This window comes from Hibiscus syriacus, unplaced genomic scaffold (assembly GCF_006381635.1).
Source record: "Hibiscus syriacus cultivar Baekdansim isolate YM2019G1 unplaced genomic scaffold, ASM638163v2 tig00117056_pilon, whole genome shotgun sequence".
NCBI lineage: Eukaryota > Viridiplantae > Streptophyta > Magnoliopsida > Malvales > Malvaceae > Hibiscus > Hibiscus syriacus.
The window spans coordinates 3,407,241-3,425,598 of NW_024063539.1; the positions used below are offsets into that span (position 1 = coordinate 3,407,241).

The following is an 18,358-nucleotide window of genomic DNA, read 5'->3' on the forward strand; positions in this document are numbered from 1 at the left end:
TCAACACATGAAGTAAAAAAATATACTTATTCAATCAAATATGCGAAACACAGAATCATCAATATACCTCCTACTAAATTTTATGACAATCACTAATTAAATTTTTGTACTAAAACTTATTTATAAGGCCACCAGAAGAAGAAAGCATTACAAAAAATACTATAGAATTTGATCCATTTTTTGTCACAGTCGGCTCTGTTGCGCCTGAAGGAAAGGTTACATAGCTCCTACTGGGCTACTGGCTGTAATAGCTCCAATTCCAGTGCCAACATTTATTGCAATGATCATCACAAGTAATCTTACAGAAATCACCATGTTAAAAAATTGTTTGGATTTGATTAAAGATGGATATTTCATTTTACAAATTTAATTTTTATAACTTATTTAATGATTTTTTTCTATTTTTTTTGTATTTATATGATTTGTTTAGTTTTTTTTATAATTTCATAAAAATCTGTCAGAAAATATTTTAAGCAAGTTTATTTCAAAATAAAAATATCTTTTAAAATTTATCTTCCAAAATTATTTCTAATAAAATAAACAGATCCCAAATCTAGTAAAATATTTAACATATCATATCCGAATTTTAATATAACAAGTACGTAATATTTAAAATTAATCTATATATATATATATTTTATCAGAAATAAATTAATTTTATTAAATTAATAAAAAAACAGAAATGTAAGAATTAAATTTTTTAAATTATTTTAAAATAATATAAATACAATTTTTTTTATCATTTTATCAATTAATAATAGACCATGTCTTCGGCATATAATAGTCGATTCACTGTTGGATTATTTTACCGTAGAGTAAAATACGGAAATGGCTAGTATAAAAAGGGGAAACAAAACGGTAAACTTACAAATGAAATCTCCACTTTGACCTCATAAAATCAAGAAAAAGATAACACCGAAAAAATAAAATAAAAAAATCCTCCCCTCTCCAGCCTCATAATTTTTTCATATGAACCGCCCTCCGCGTCTAAGCCCTTACCCCTCAAAACCCTAACTCCGTTTCCCCTATATTCACAATTCCCACAAAAAATCAATCAAATTTCTATTGGGGGAAAGACCGAAGCCATGAACGTTGTAGATTCTAGAGACCAAGCCCTCTCTCTCCTCACCGCCGCTCTCAACCACTCCGACTTGGCCGTGAAGCTTTCCTCTCTTAAACAGGCCAGGGACATTCTTTCCTCTCTCGATTCTTCCTCCGCCGCCGATCTCTTCCCCTACGTAGCCGACCTCCAGCGTTCTCCTCATACTCTCGTCAGGAAATTTCTTCTCGAGTGAGTTTCAAACCCTAATTCTTTATTTTTCTACATATAAAAATATATTTTAAATATTTTATATCCTGTCGCTTTATGCTTAACTGCTTCTTAGTTTTAATATTTCTGTGATTAAGGAGCTGCAATTTTTCGAAATGTTTCATGTTAAGATTATACACATTACTGATCCAATTGCTTAGGAATAATTGTTTTAATTTGTTCTCTGATGTTATATTTATAATGTCTTATGTATTTTTTTTGTTCATTGGTTGGCAGGATAATTGAAGATATTGCATTGAGAACGATAGAGCATTCTGCTGTACTTGTACCAGTTTTAGTAGCGTTCTTGAGGGATGTTGACTCAGATGTTGTGAAACAATCTATTGTTACTGGCACACACTTCTTCTGCAGTGTCCTGGAAGAAATGACACTACAGGTTACTTTCTGCCTTTTAATTGAACCTGTAGTCCGAACCTAATCCAATATTCTTTTAGCAGTTTTCCCTTTTTTGATTGTATTTTATGCCACCATGTACAATTGGAGCACAATACTTTTAGATTTTCAATGTATGTGCTTTGAATCATTAATGTTTGCTGCTGGTTTTTAGTTACTGTTCTCTCTGATTGAGTTCTTGGTGATATTTTAACCACTTGATGTAGTGTCTTTGCATCAGTTTTTGGACTACCCAAAAAATTGATGATTCAGTCCTGTTATCTTGTTTTTTCATTTTTATGTCAAAATATTTGGTTTCTTACCTATGCTTAAATTTCATTTTCTGGAAATTTTAGTTTCAGCAGTATGGAAAAGTTGACCAGTGGGTTCAGGAACTATGGATGTGGATGGTTAGGTTCAAGGAAGGTGTGTTTTCCATTGCATTGCAGGTATGGCATATTTACTTTGGCTTTCCAAGATCTTAACAAATATTGGCTAATTTTCAATGGTTGACTATTTTGACCAAGGTAGGTGCTGTTTGATAAATTGAAATACTAAATTAAATGCTGACCTTCTACTATTGAACTAATTCTAGGAGAGCTGGTTGGTTGTTCGTTGAAAATTTATATACAACATAAATTTTGGTTGATTTTCTTTAAGAAAGAGATTTATCATTTAATAGAGTTTTCTCATAAAACAGTAATTTTAAAAAATGGCATATAGGAAAATTTTGCTAAAACATATGGCCATGTAATGATGTTATAAAATGATACTTCAAAAGTTGCAGATAGATGACATTGGTAGATTTTAACTACTTAATATGTTTCATTTATTATTTTTGAGGAAGTGGTGCTGTGAATGATTGATCGAACAAAGTTGTATCCTTAAAAGGCCACAAACTAAAAAAATTTAATTAATTGAAAATTGTTACTGATTTATCAAACACTTCTCTCTCTGTCTGTCTGTGTTTTCCTTCCCTTGGGGAAGGCTGGTTGATTGGTGGTTGTGTAAAAAAGAGTAGCTTCTTAATGTTAACTATAATAAACAATTTTTGGATATTAGGTTTCATTTATGTCCATGTTTACTATATAAAGAAACTGTGTTACAAAGCTTTTTATTTCAACGTGATATGTGATCAAAATGACACAGCATAAGTTTTGAGTATCTCTTTTATAACAGTTATCAGATGAGAGTTAAACAAATACTTGTCTTGTCTTGAGGTGGTGACTGATGCTAAAGTTTTGTTTACTAAAATGCATATCTGGGGCAACCTTTATGCACCAAAGGATCAGCGATAAATGGATAAGGCTCTTGACTTGATGCCTTGATTTGAGCAATTGGCTCTGAAAATTCTTGTGGGAGATTGTTCTTTTAAGTCAGAGAAACAGTGAAAATTTGCTATTCTGGATCCCTTATTTTCCCCTTAAGGGATCGAGGTGGGCTGTGCAGGTCTAATGTTGTATTAGGCTGTGCTATTGGTCTAATGTTGTTTTGGTCGTAGTGGTATTTGTTTGATATTTTTTTATACTTATTTATGTTCTTTTCTTCTCTATCACTATTGTCACTCTTATAAATTATTGTCTTCTGAGAATTATTTAATTTTACAGTGATTTCATATTATTAACTCGCTAATCATATCTAATCTATGTTTTCTCATTAAACTTGTAGCCTGGTCCAGTTGGGATAAAGTTGCTGGCGCTGAAATTTTTGGAGACATACATCTTGCTTTTTACGCCCGACAATGGTTATCATGAAAAGTTTGAAGGTATTGCATTCCAGTTGTGAAGGGCTCCACTAGGACATGGTTTGGTTTAAGGGTCATATAGCCATGTTTGGGAGTTTGAATTTTTGGGTTTGCATAGAACTTCTGTTTTGTTTTTCATTTATAGTATCTCCATATTTATATATTCTATAGTTACTGATATATATGGAAATTTATTCCTTTTAATGTTTCTATAGCTACCAGAGGAAGTAGACGGACTTTTAATATATCATGGCTAGGTGGTACTCATCCTATTTTGGATCCAGTTTCTCTAACATCAGATGCGAACAAGACTCTTTTTGTTTTACTTGACATGTTGCAACCAGTCAGTTGTCTCCCTGGAGCTGTAACAATCAATATTGTCAATTGGTGAGCTTTTTGTTACCAGTAGTGAGTTGTTTTTATTCCTAATTTATTGTATTCCATCTTTTCCTTTTTCTTGTGTCATTTTTCTAGGCACTTCTCATTACCTAGTGTTCTATAAAATCTGGACATGTGGAGTTTAAAATCATTAGGGGATTATAAAGCTGTACATGTTTGCTCTTCCTCCTAAGCTCCATATTAGGACATATAATTGTTTCAGTGGAGGTGAAAAAGTTTTTTCTTTTGATTTTGGGGTGATAAGCGTTGGTGCTAAGTCTTACTTGTTCAAGAATGCTGCAGATTGCCCTTTTGCTTTTCCCATTATGGGAGCTTTATTTGCATATTCATCTTTTTCCGTTTTATTCTAAGTAATTATATCCTGTCATAACTGAATAGTTCTTACTTTCAAGCCAGAAGGTCAGAGAGTTTTGTAATGGCACTTTTATTTATGCATACTCATCAATTGTCTTTACTGTCCATATGATAAATCAATATTAAATTTTATAATATGAGAACTGCACTGTGTGTAGAATTTTCCCTCTGTTTTACTTCTTTAAAACTTTTGGAGGGATTGCTGAAAGCTTGGAAGCAGGTTTTAGTACAAGTTCAAGTGCTTGTTTGTGATAACACTGCAGCATGTTGTTCAGCTCTCTTTTGAGGAGTTAATGGCCCTGGATGCTGCTGCATTGCTGGTGCAGATATTGGGAGTTACAGGGCTAGATAATGTTAACATTTATCTGTACTATGGAGCACCATTGGCCAATGATAGGAATGGTTAAGCAATGGACATAATCATCAGTCAACTCATGCTGAGAAACTTGGTGGTCAGGAAATGAAGTAAATTATTAGGGGGATCATATAATTTTTTTGGTCTCTGCTGTATAATTGAACAGCTGAAAATATGCAAGCTACCTTAAAATGTATTGGTTATTTTTACAACAGTTGATGCACATTAAGTATTTTAATAATCAAAATTCTTTTTAACTGGGGATTGTCCTGCTACCATAAATGTTTCCATTCTATGGTTTACAATTATTGTTATACCTATGTTTGTGATGCTGCATTATTTTCATGTTGCTAAGTTTATTGGTTTTATGGTCAACAATAAGACATCTGACCACATTCTCTGCAAGCACTTCAGCTGTTAGTTACTTTTCTTGGAAGATAATTGATTGGCTGTCTTTTGACTTGGTTCTTTGAAATACATTAAACTGCATGGCACAAGAATGATTTGATGCGAAAGATGGATGTAAAATCTTTGAATTTATACCCATTGACACTGTCACGCCTCAACTAGTTTCTATCTGCATATAGGCAAGCATTATTATGTCATGCAACGGTTTTTGCTTGAGGCAAGTTATCCTAAATTATTTTCAAGGAGTGGTATTATATTATGATTGTTTAACAAACGATAACAAATGATCAGATATATATATTCTCTCTATTGGTTTAAAATGTACACTTTTTTATAGTTTGGCTGACATTGTAGGGAGGTTTTTCACTTCCACAAGGGAGACTGCTTCATCATAAACTTTGTACCATCTTCTATCAAAAAAAAAAAAAAAACTTTGTACCATCATCATCATCAAAACTTCCTAGTTTCCTCTGAGTTTTTATCTTAGCAGCTTCTTTCCTTACTATTTTAATCACCAACCTTTATTGTATAGGTCCAAAATGTATAGTGTTTATTACAACTTACAGCTAGAGGGAATGTTTTTGGCCAAAAACAAAAGATATCAGAATTTTGAAGATAATACTCAGTCTTGTTGCAAGCATGTCTAGAAAATTGCTAAGAACTTTTGTATGGTGAGATGGTATGTACTTCAAGCTTGTTCATTGGTCCATTGTTAATAATATATAATTTATTTCTTTGGATGTAAATACTCATATTGCAAGAACAAAGTGAAGTTAAGTTTGCAGGTTGCACCATCTTTTGTATGTTTAGCAGGTTTGCCCACATAATTGGTGGTTATGCTATAAGTACATTCTCTGTTTTGTTTTCATAAAAGATGATGATGCAGGAGCATTTCCTGTCAGATAGCATCTTCATTATAATTAAGATCAAAATTGTGTATACTATAGGATATCTAGCAGCAGGGAAAGATGGGTGGTATTGACTTATATATTTGATATCTGGTGAACTGTCCGGAATTGTAAAGAATAAACTGGGTTTAAAATGGTCAAAGAATCTTGTTTGCAATATTAAAGCCTTTATTATGTTAATATTATTGATTATAAGTAGCCAAATACTGTCATTTTAACTGTTAGAAAATATTATATGCTAAAAAGATAAATTGCTTGAACTCTGTCACTTTGTAGGACTGTTCCCTGCATGATATGTGCCTAGGTTCTATGAATTACTTGAGCATGACTGTGTGAACCTGAAGTTTTTTTAAAGGCATCTTATTGCAGTTTCAACATGGAAATAGTTTTAGATTTTTGAAGGTGGTTGGAACCTTGACAAATTTGAGTATTACTTTTGAAAGAAGGTTTCTGATAGTTTTTTTATTTATGTGATGTCTGTTGGTTGGCCATTGTATACAAAAGACAGGTGTTGTAGGTAGGCATGCCTAGTTGCAATATTGGTCTTCATGGTTTTAGTGGTTGCATCCATTGAGGATCTTTTTTTCGTAAATCAGAGTAATACATAAGGTTGTCTGATTTCTTAGTAATACTTTTTTTATCCGACTCCCTTGAGGGAGGATGCAATGGTTCGCTGCATGCTTGCCAGCATTATGCATGACTAGATACCTGCCATGAAAATTTGAGTTATTTGCTTTGGTGTTGCTATTACTTTCACGCGGACAATGGCATTTTCCCCATAATACCCTGTGTATGTATTTTTCAACAGTGCTGACCTGACATCATTTGGATTACTTTTATTTTAGTTGATGTCTGTATATACTGTTAATGTGGGTGTAAGTTTATGTAGCTTAAAATAACCATGAAGTCATAGTTCAATGTCTGAAGTTGCTTGAGTCACTGTTTTGAATGGCATTCCATAAAAGATCTCTCTGGGAAGTGATTTTAAACTATTGTGTAACTTGAGCTATTTGAAAATTCAACAGCGCTCTTAAAATGTAAGCCTTGTTGAATATGTTGAACTGATCTCAATAGCATGATAAGAGCCAATCCTTCAGTGATTGAAGAGACATTCATATTGTATTTGTTTTACTGCTAATGAAGGGTTGCTGTTTAAGGATTTACTCTTATTTTTCTCACTTTAGAACTGCTTGAAATAAATTCTTTCAGCTGGATCATGTTGAGTTTACTTACCTGTAAAATATAGGGAACGTTTGTGAGGCAAATTTTGTTCATAGAGTTATATCTTCGCCTGCCTAGTTAGAGCATGTTTAATTTGAATTATTGGTTGGCGTCTTTAGTTAACTTGATTACTTGAATTGTCTTCTCTATATATACAGAATATATGGAGAAAAACTGAATGTGTTAATTCTTTTAAATCCATTGTTCTTGGAATTTGTAATTAAAGGGTGTCTTGTGTGGAAGAACATAAGAGTACTTAATGTTCTTTTCTGGTAATACTGTTGGGTTGAGTATCACCTTCTTATGCATGTTTATTTATTTAATTGTCTGTAATGTGCATGTGTCTTGAATCCTGCTATAGTTTCAGTTGACCTAGAATGTGGATTTTGAATTGAGACATTTGACTAATTTTTATGAGATATGGTGTGTCCATTAGTCATAAGATATGTTCAAGTTCTAATACTGAACTGTTTTATGTTTGAAACCAAAAGTGGTTGAAAGTGCAGCTTTCTTTTAGAGTCTTTTTTTGGCTGTCTATTGTTCCTGGGTATCCTGCTTAAGAGTTAAGAATTTGTTGCCAAATTGTTGGTTCTTTGATGATAGTTAAAAAGATTCTAGAGAAATTTTTACTGTACTTATGGAATGTGGAGATTAGCTTGATCTATAAAGAGCTTCATTGGAAATATTGGCGAAAGTTGGTAGAAAGTTCGGTTTGACTGCAGTGCTGAGCAAATTACAGAAGTCTTGGAGTGATAGGGAGGATTAGTTGATTTCAGGGAAGATTGTTTTTCTCTGGGGTAAAAGTTAGTGATTAAACAGACTTTTGTCAATGATGGATGGTTAATCTAGGGTTTTTCTCTTGTATGTTTTGAAGGTCTTTGTATACTTGTTGAGTCCTTGCTTAGAAATATTGTTCTGGCGTTACAATGTGTTGCTTAAGTTTTGCTTATGTTATGCAACTGCTCTTTTGGTTTTCTTTTGGGTTCATCTGATTACGTACTGCTTTAAAGTTTTATCATTGATAGAGAAAGGGTGTTGGGTTGGGGGGGGGGTCGCTAAATTATTGTGGGGCTCTTAGGATGAAGGAATCAGAAATGAGCTTCTTCTAATTGTGCCACTCTTATCTTTAATATTTGAATGGAAAGCTAACCTTGATCTGAAGTTTAGATTGATTGTGGCAACACATAAAATGTCTCAAAAATGTATTCTTTTTTTTTTATCTTGTCTAGAAATAGCTATAAGTCTCGGCAATTATTTTTTCATTCTTGTAGTTGTTTGATTGTGTGGAATTAGAATATTTTTTCCAATGCTAGAGATACTTTATATTATTTTTCTGTAATTTATACCCTTTTTTGTTTGTCAGTCTTGCTGCCATAGCAAGGAAGAGACCCCTCCACTACGGCACTGTTCTTTCTGCACTGCTTGATTTTAATCCAAACTTTGAGACGGTGAGGGAATGTCATAAAGCCAGTATTCAGTATTCCTTGAGGACTGCATTTTTGGGATTCCTGAGGTGTACTTATCCAGCCATTCTAGAGGTATTTTTTTTTTTTGGGGGGGGGGGGAATTCTGAATACAAAATCTAGAGGTAAATGATGTCTTTTGGTGAAACTAATATGTACACAGATCAGTTAAATTTTGGCTGCTGAATATCACCGTCTTCTAGTACTTTTAATTTTTTATTATTCTCTCTAAATGACTGATCACATTCTTGGTGGAATTATTATTCGAAGGTCACTGGATTTTATGCATCACAAATGCTATGTTGACTACTCCTGGCTAGTTGAATGTAAAAATGGAACATAGGCCTTTACAACCAGCAATTTTAACTTTTAGGGGCTATTTAGTGCTCTTGCACCTGACAAGTTGGATATTTATTTTGATGAACAGTCGAGAGAGAGATTGCTTAGAGCTCTACGAGCAATGAACGCAGGGGATGCTGCTGATCAAGTCATCAGACAGGTTGAAAAGTTGATAAAAAATAGTGAGCGTGAGCGTGCTTCCAGGGTACTGATTTTCATTGAAAAAACTGTTCAGTACATAATTGGAGTAACTGGTTTCAATGCTTCATAGCTTTTTACCAGATTCTTATGGTAAATAAAAAATGTTTTCAGGATGATCAAGCATCAAGCCAAGCATATATTTTAGGGGATGTGTCAAAGAAAAGATCTATGTCTCAAGATAATGAAGAACTAACAAATAGTTTTGAAATGGCCTCCAAGCGTATTCGCTCTGGTCCCAATTCCCACTCGACACTCACACCACCCACTCAAATTAACGATTCCGGGCAGGATTTTTCTTCTGTAAATGGAGCATCTCCTAATATTCCACTTTCGGATGATAATTTAACTCCTGTTGAGCAAATGATTGCAATGATTGGTGCTTTACTTGCAGAAGGAGAAAGAGGTGCTGAATCTCTTGAAATTCTTATTTCAAAAATTCATCCTGACCTGCTGGCTGAGATTGTCATCACAAATATGAGGCACTTGCCTAAAAGTCCTCCTCCATTATCGAAGGTTGGGACACTGCCTACAACTCAGCAAGCCATTAGTGTAAATAGTCGGGTTCAAGTTGTTCCACCTCCTGTTCCAACAAATTTGCACCCTCCTGTTTCCACACCCCAACTGCCTGTTACTTCAGCTGCTACAACTGGTTCATCCATATCTGATACATCTACTGTCAATAATTTTGCTGCAGATTCAAAACGCGACCCAAGAAGGGTAACTGCATTTTTCTGTCATCATATGTTTATTTTCAAAATGTTTTAACCTTCCCAGGTTAGGATCTTTATAAATGCATTTAGTCAAATGGAAGTTGACACTAACCTTTTCAGGATCCCCGTCGCCTAGATCCACGACGGGCTGCTGTAGTTGGAATGTCATCCACACCTGTTCTGGAGGACAGTGGAACTGCAATGTCTGAATTTGATGGTTCTATTTCTAATAAGCCTCTTTCAGTGCCAGTTGTCGAAACCCCTCCTGTGCGCTCTATGCATAACATTCAAAGCAATGATATGATAATAGAAGGTTCATCAATTGCTGGTGTTGAGCAACCATCTCCCGAAGGAGATGTGGGTGGTGAAGAAGACATTGCTCCAATTCTAGAGGTCAATAGTTCTACCAACCGCACAGTTTCTCCATATATGGATGTTGTAGAATCAGCTGAATTGAAAGCAGATGCCGAAGTGAAACACGAGACCGAAGAATCATTGTCTCCAGAGTCTGATCAGAATTTCCTAGGTTCTATAACCATATCTTCTTTGGATGAGACTGGTCGTGATTTACCTGTGCTACCATTATATGTTGAGCTAACTGAAGAGCAGAAAAGAAGTGTGAGAAAATCAGCAGTTCAACAGATTGCTGAATCATACCTGCATCTTTATTGGTCAGACTGTAACGAAACGCGCATGGCATTACTTTCCCGTTTGGTTGCACAGGTGACATGCTACATATATTTATATATGTATACATTATGATTTGTCTTTATTCTCTGAATGTTTGCTGCTGCTTTTTCTCTTTCCCGACATAACATTGTACTGTTTTAAATCTTGGCATTTGTTATCATGGAAATTGCTGCTGATTAAATCATGAGTAAGGCCTTAACATCAGTTCAGAGCTTACATACTGAATAATAGATATAGACTTGTAGATGAATGCTTAAAGATTTTTTTTTTCTGAACTCACCCGCTTAGTTATTTGCCTTAAAAGCTCTTCTAGTACCATCTAAAATTACTTGAGAACAGAGGCAATCACCTCTTTTAGAGCAATAGAGATTCAAATATGAATGATAGTGTGTCAGCGGTTCTGTGGAAAAGCAGTCTTCTTCAAAGGCTAGTAGGCAAATTGCAAGTTATAGTATAAGCTTTTCCATTTTTCTTAATGAACTGCTGTTGAAGTGCTTGGCAAATATGCTATGCACTGTGTATTGACAACTAATACATTGGACAGGTTTAGGGAAAATCTATTGGTGTTATTTTTATAGTTTTATTTTGGGGGGAACAAACCACCCGTGTGGTTTTGTGAATAGATTTGAGAAAATATGGTTGTTTCATGTAAAAAAAGTCTTCTTTAGAAGGTATGGCTTTTCTGAAACTGAAATTCTTTAGTTTCCTTTAAGGGATACTGAAGTAATGTTCTATTCCTTTTCTCAATGTGTGGGAGTCCTCTTTTCCCTTTGCATATCCTGGACTTGACCAGTTGGCAAAATGGTCCTGCCTCTTATTTTACTAAATTGCATACTTGAATAACATCTAGAATTATGTTGGATGATTTCTCAAATTTTAGACCTTTAGACTATTAGCATTCAATTCTTTGTTCTATTAAGTGCCTATGCAAGATGACATTCAAAATAACATGTGGTTATGTTTCCTATCAGATTGATGCCGGTGATGACATTATCGTCATGTTGGGGAAACAAATTGTCGTGGATTACCAACAACAAAAGGTATTCAAATTGTAATTTTTTCTTTGCTGCTTTTAATTTTGACTCTCTTCCTTTTGTTTAGTTCTACTCAAGTGTATGCTTCTGTTTATAACATGATTTACATTTCATTTGATCAATTCTACTCTTATGCATCTTTGGCGTCTGCGACAGAGTATTTTCTTTAGGCAAATAGTTTGCTTTTGATTAATTTGATAATGTTTTTGTTGTACTGGTATGATGGTTGTTTCTCGTTGATTGTTTGGTTGGGATGCTATCTTTGTTCTATACAGTATGGTTCAATTTGATTGTTTTTCTTGTTTATTTGGTCAAGAAGGAAAGTTTGAAACCAATTTTCTTGTTTATTCAATTTCTAACTTGATGGATTCCAGTTCCTACTGTAGTAGATTTTATCTGTCTGACCTAATTTCTTTTGTTTTGACATTCGAACATATTACTGCAAGTTGTATAAAGTCGTGTTATATTGACGTTTCTCAGGGTCACGAGATTGTATTGCAAGTTCTGTACCATCTTTATTCTCTCACAGTTACAAATTCAGTTGACAACTCTTCATATGCTGCTGTCCTTTATGAAAAATTTCTCCTGGAAGTGGTAAGCTCTTATTTAACAGAACCAACTTCAACTTCCCTCTCACCCCACCCCCCAAGAAAAAATAAAGGTAATGGATTTATCTTGTTTACTTTTCTGCAGTCCAAATCTTTGCTGGACACTCTTCCAGCCTCAGATAAGTCATTTAGCAGACTTCTTGGTGAAGTTCCATTTCTGCCCGACTCTGCCTTGAAACTATTAGATGATATCTGCTCTTCTGATGTGTTTGATATTACTGGGAAAGAGATTCGTGATGCTGAACGTGTGACGCAGGGCCTTGGTGTGGTCTGGAGTTTAATTTTGGGACGTCCAAATAATCGACAAGCCTGCTTAGGTATAGCACTGAAGGTAAGTTCGCTATGGCAATTTTAGCAAGGAATTGTTTGTTGGTTTCATGCATAAATCTGCATTTGTTGAATTCTTGCCTTATAATTATCCCATATTTTAATTAATGTTTAGTTTACCTGTAAGAAAGCCCATTCTTACATGAGAAATATCATTCAGTTTTCCTAGGCTATTCATGATTTATTTTTGCCTTTGTTTTGCTTTCTTATATTTATTACTCTTCCCGGATGGCAGTGTGCTGTTCATTCTCAAGATGACATTCGAGGGAAAGCTATCAGGCTGGTAATCAACTTGCTCCTTTGTAACATCTTTTGTCCGTTATCAAGCTTTCAAAGATTTTGGCTCACTGTTGCGAAGACAAGTCTTTTCTCACTTTCCTGAATTTATACTGTACAGGTTGCAAACAAACTTTATCAGCTGAACTACATATCTGGGGAAATTGAGAAATTTGCAACAAATATGTTGCTGTCGGCTGTGGATCAGCGTGCTGCAGGTTCCGAGTTTATGCAGTTTGGATCCATTGATGAAAGAGTCGAAAGGGAGGTTAGGGATATCTTCTAAAGCCCCTTGCTTGTTTGTTTTCAAAAGTTTGTCAAACTTCAATATTTAGCTTTGTTAGATTAATATATTTGGGCTTTTGTTGGTATTTGCATATGATTGAAATCTGTATTCACTGTATTGTTGTTTTGTTGTCATGGTTTATTGTGAGTTATCTTGTATGCCTTGCCAGAGACCCTGAGCCATTTTCAGCTTATATCACCTTTTTTCAGTCTAGTACAAGTAGCTATGCAGTGTGCATTTGAACATGTCTGGACTTGATTGATAAAAGTGAAGACTGTTTCCAATCTTTAATTTGTTTCAAAATTTTATCATAATTTTTCTTGCTGAAAATTCTTCAGGTTGGAAGTGCGGACATGTCTACTAGTGGATCTCAACTTTCAGAGCCCAGAGCATCTGGAATTGACCCCGGAAATACAGAATCAGCAAGTAATAGTCTTTCAGTAGTGTCATTTCCTGAAGCTCAACGACTCATTTCTCTGTTTTTTGCTTTATGCACAAAGGTTTGCTTCTGTTGATTGTTTCTTTGCCATTTTATGTGTATTTGTGGTCTAATTGGTTTTTTTACCCCTCCTTTTTCAGAAGCCTAGTCTTCTTCAACTCTTATTTGATATTTACGGGCGAGCACCAAAAGTTGTAAAGCAGGTGTGTCTTGTATGTTTCTGGCTTTCTTTATTGTTCATCATCTAATTATTAGGAACAGATTAGATTAGGCTGCATGTCCTTGTAATCTGTTTTCTGGTGTATGGGAGGTTGATGTAGCTCCACAGAAATATTGCATGGGTTGCAACTTCTCATCTGTTACAGTGATAGAAATGAAATAAGAGCATATGTTTCCCAGAAACCACACAAGTTGTAGAATGATTTGGTTTTTATGTTGTACCTAATCTCTGAAAGCCTAAGGTCACTTTTGTTGGGCATTCATAATGTAGGTATTTCCTAAGCTGCCTGCAGTTAGGTTGATTGAAAGTTTGAATTTGATCTTCAAGTATGCTTCATGTAAATACGAATATAAATTGTGTAGGTATGAACCAGTTTTAAAGCTAATAATTGGTTCCTTGGTTTAGTTTATCTTATTTAACTAAACCATGATTCTTTGTCGATCTGTTATCTATTACTTGATTTCATTAGGTTGGCACTTTAACTTGAAGTCAAGGCCGAGTTTAATTTTGGTCAAGTTATCATGTGATTCGATCTTTTTGTTTATGGCCCTTGGTTGTTGCAAGTTTTACATCCTTACCGAATATAGGCGGATGCACTATGGAATTCTCTTTTCTTTCAGCACATAATTGTGAACATTTTGTGAGAATCAATGACTGCCTTTGCATGGGGAAGTGTGAGTCATTGATAATTACCAAGCCATATGTGCAGTAATGTAAGAAAACTCGAGAGATTCTGCCAGATGCTGCCTAGATTGGCCCCCTTCCACTTTTAAATCTTAATGGATATAGGATCCTTTCTTGACCATGAACCTTCTTGTTGGATGCTTGAACTTTCATCTTTACTATTGTTGTTACCTTGTATAATCGAAAATGTAACTTTTATCAGTACTTTATATATGATTCTGCCAGATGCCGTCTAGATTGTCCCCTTTCCTCTTTTTAAACCTTCATGGATGCTTGAACCTAGAACCTTCTTGTTGGATGCTTCAACTTTCATCTTTATTATTGTTGTTACCTTGTATAATCGAAAATGTAACTTTTATTAGTACCTTCATTTGTCCTCTATTTGTTGTTGACGTAGGCTTTTCATCGCCATATGCCTATTGTAATTAGAGCCTTGGGTCAGTCTAATTCTCAGTTGCTCCGAATAATATCTGACCCACCCCAAGGAAGTGAAAATCTGTTAACACTGGTAGGCTCTATCTCCATTTCTATTCTGAAATTTATTTTAGCTTTGCAACTTTATTTCTTCTGTTTATTCTTGAATGACACTGATAGTGGTTTTGTTTTCTATTAAGGTGCTGCAAGTATTGACCCAAGAGACAACTCCCTCTCTTGATTTAGTAGCCACTGTGAAGCATTTATATGAGACTAAGCTGAAGGTTTCTTTTTTAGCTCATATGATTTCTGCCTCTCACAGTCTTTCCTAATGATTACGGTTTGCCTTATGAACACCCTTATGGCTGTTTACTTGCAGGATGCTACCATTCTTATTCCAATGCTATCTTCACTTTCCAAGAATGAGGTTTGTTCTGAATTTCCTTCTTTCTTTGTTCAATCTCTTAGCCTGACTATGTGCATTCATTTCATTTAGAAAAACAAAGTAAAGGTGACTTATTAGTGGTGTTGATCTGATTTCATATGCTCAGCTAAATATCTTAAAGCTGAAAATGTAGCTTTAATCATGTTGGGTATAACCATTAACCGTTCTCAGGTGTTGCCTATTTTTCCTCGGCTTGTTGACCTTCCACTGGAAAAGTTCCAGCTGGCACTTGCTCACATATTGCAGGTACATGTGAATGCTATTCTTTTTCAATTGTAATATCTTTTTGCCTTGAATAGGGTAATGTTTACCCTTAAACTCCTAGATATGAAATTTTGGGACGAGTTTGCTCTATTTATTTTGTGTACTCTTAGAAGTTGCTTCATATCACTACCCTACTTTATTATTCCGAAGGAAGAAACAAGACACCTTTAGAATCAATAAATCCTGAAGATAGTGATTTTATTATATTTGATTTATGGTCTCGTGGTTGTAGTTTGCCTTTTGCCTTTCTCAAATTTTACAATAAATAAAATAAAATCATATTTCATTAATAAAAATGAGAAAGAATGTCAATACTGAAACATAATAGATGTGCATTAAAGAAAACCTATCCATTCAAGTTTGTTATAAAGTTCAAATATTTCACAATGTTGTTGCATCTGCACCCAGACGCTACTATTCAGTCTCTTCTTTAGATTGGAAGCAAAGAACTAGTATAGGTAGCCTACAAGTTTTGTTTTATGGCTGTTTTTCAATATATTTTCTTAGCTTAAAGAATTTTGATTGATGAGACAAAACTGTAATTCAAAGTGTTTTTCTTTCCTTTGTTCTTGCAGGGTTCAGCCCACACAGGTCCTGCCTTGACCCCTGCTGAAGTATTGGTAGCTATCCATGACATCGTTCCTGAAAAAGGTGGTCCTCCACTCAAAAAGGTGCGTTGTTTATATAACTGAATCTTATAGTTTCCCTGATCGAAGGAATCTATTCTCTCCCTGACCAAGTAGGATGTAATCAAACCTAGGGCTGCCATTTTCTTCCCCTTTGCTAAGCAAACTTTGGAGCACTACAATCTGCAAAACAATTTTCATTTTGAGAGGTTAATGGCTGGTTGCATCTTCTTTTACATGTTCCCTCTAGCTGACTTGTCTGGTCCTTTTAAAATTTTTCCAGATAACAGATGCTTGCTCAGCTTGTTTCGAGCAGCGCACGGTTTTCACACAGCAGGTCTTAGCGAAGGCCTTGAATCAGTTGGTATGTTATGCACTATTTTATATGGGGTTAATACCACACTTTTGTATATGTACTAATGCTTTTCTTTCCTTTTCAATTCAGGTTGATCAGGTCCCTCTTCCGTTACTTTTCATGAGAACTGTTATTCAGGCAATTGATGCTTTTCCTACCCTGGTAAGTAACCATATTTTCATCTCAATCTCATTTTGCTACTAAATCTGTTGACTTCGGGATAACTTGGCTGGCTGTTTCAATTTGTTTTTGGATGTTTGTGCAAGTTTCACCTTCTTACTTAATTGGAAACCATATCTTCTGAGCCCTATTTTCTGTTGTACCTAGGTCGATTTTGTCATGGAAATCCTATCCAAACTTGTGAGTAAACAGGTTGGTAACTCAACCCATCTAATTAAGAACTTGCCTATGTACCCGGACAAGAACTGCACACCTATGCTGGTAATTGGCATGCCGGGCAAGACAACTGAAATTATTGTCTGTTTGTTGAGTGTAGATCTGGAGAATGCCGAAGCTGTGGGTTGGGTTCTTGAAGTGTGTGGTTCAGACACAACCTCATTCATTTCCTGTATTATTACAGGTAAAATAGGGTCTACTACATATGAACTCCCTCTTTTCCCTGGCGCGTATGAAAGAACCTTTGGCTCTTTGGTCATAATGTTTAGGCTTACAGCTTTCATTTTATGTTTTGCTGATTGCAGTTGCCACCGCCGCAACTGGAGAGCACACTGAATAAATATGACAGTCTCAGGAGTTCCCTAGCTTCTTATGCAAGCCAATCAAATATAAAAGGTTCACTGCCTAGGTATAGTTCTCTGGATTCTAATCGAGAACCTTCCTTGTGCCGAAAACTGGAAAAAGAAAAAAAAGAAAATACCAGCTTCTATTTTTCATTTTGATTTAACTATTATTTCAGAAAATCGATCTCGATTCCCGTTAATGTTAACAAGGCATTGTGGGTGAATGTTTCGGTCAAAATTAAGAAACATAAGTATCTTTTGCATATAGTTCAGGCTTTTTTTTTATTGAAGTATCTTTTATTTCCATAACATGAATCATATGCCTTTTTATGTTAGTAATTTGTAATTGCTTAATACATTTTGGTAGATCAACTCTTGCGATTCTCGGTCTTGCAAATGAGCAGCATACGCAGCCGCAGCAGCAACCACATATGCCAAACTTGCATTCTTCAGACACTTCTGTTCAGGGAGCAACTCCGACATAATATTTCAAAGTTGATCCGATTCTATTTGGTATGAGAACACGTATACCTAGTTCGTCGTGAAATAAGCATTTCTAGAGAAGGCATAAGCAATGAAGAGGATTCATCAGTTACCTCCAGCTTTCTGCAGTTTCCTTGCATCTGTAAATTGAATGTGTATCATATAAACCTCATAAGGTTTCTCTATCTATCGAGGGGTTCCCTTGTTTTGGCTCAGGGGGTCCTGTTTCAATGATTTTTAGGTCTCGGGGAATTTTGATTTTAAAGGCAAAAGAGTGTACTGAATGTCAATATATGAATTGGCTCAAGCCTACATGGAAGAGTTGTGCCTTAAAGCTAATTTTTTAATCTTGTTTGTGAAATTTTTGTTGTTTAATTTTTCGAAATTCAAAAAGTTTACAATGGGATATAGATTTTTATTTCCCTTGCAGTATATGAATGAAAATGAACTGCCCTGAAATTTATTCGATCCCATGTTTCATAGGTTATCAAATGTGGGTGAATAAAAAATACACCCCTAAGTTATAAATAGAAATATTAGAATAAATCATTACATTCATAGAATATGAAATAATTGAATTTAAATTACTAAATATATTATATTTGAAAAATTAATCAAATCAATTCAGATTGATTTCATTGTGGACATATAATTAAAAGATCA

The 18,358-nt window shown here is 34.9% G+C and overlaps 1 protein-coding gene across 5 annotated transcripts; it reads left to right on the top strand.

Moving 5' to 3' along the window:
* Window positions 1-943: 943 nt before the first annotated feature.
* LOC120198113 (symplekin-like) lies at window positions 944-18,063 on the top strand. Of its 5 annotated transcripts, none has more exons than XM_039199490.1 (27): window positions 944-1,291; window positions 1,547-1,706; window positions 2,059-2,151; window positions 3,371-3,467; window positions 3,662-3,833; window positions 8,455-8,629; window positions 8,982-9,098; window positions 9,206-9,811; window positions 9,925-10,527; window positions 11,466-11,534; window positions 12,009-12,122; window positions 12,222-12,467; window positions 12,699-12,746; window positions 12,861-13,007; window positions 13,364-13,525; window positions 13,605-13,667; window positions 14,766-14,876; window positions 14,983-15,066; window positions 15,162-15,209; window positions 15,399-15,473; window positions 16,067-16,162; window positions 16,401-16,481; window positions 16,563-16,634; window positions 16,800-16,844; window positions 16,969-17,052; window positions 17,174-17,277; window positions 17,580-18,063. In XM_039199490.1, exons 1-27 carry the CDS (start codon window positions 1,086-1,088, stop codon window positions 17,695-17,697), a joined length of 3,996 nt encoding a protein of 1,331 aa, XP_039055421.1. In that variant the 5' UTR covers window positions 944-1,085; the 3' UTR covers window positions 17,698-18,063. The 5 variants fall into 5 exon arrangements, with proteins under 5 accessions (XP_039055421.1, XP_039055422.1, XP_039055423.1 ...); XM_039199491.1 differs by having other exon boundaries at window positions 2,065-2,151; XM_039199492.1 differs by having other exon boundaries at window positions 2,068-2,151.
* The last annotated feature ends 295 nt before the right edge of the window (window positions 18,064-18,358 follow it).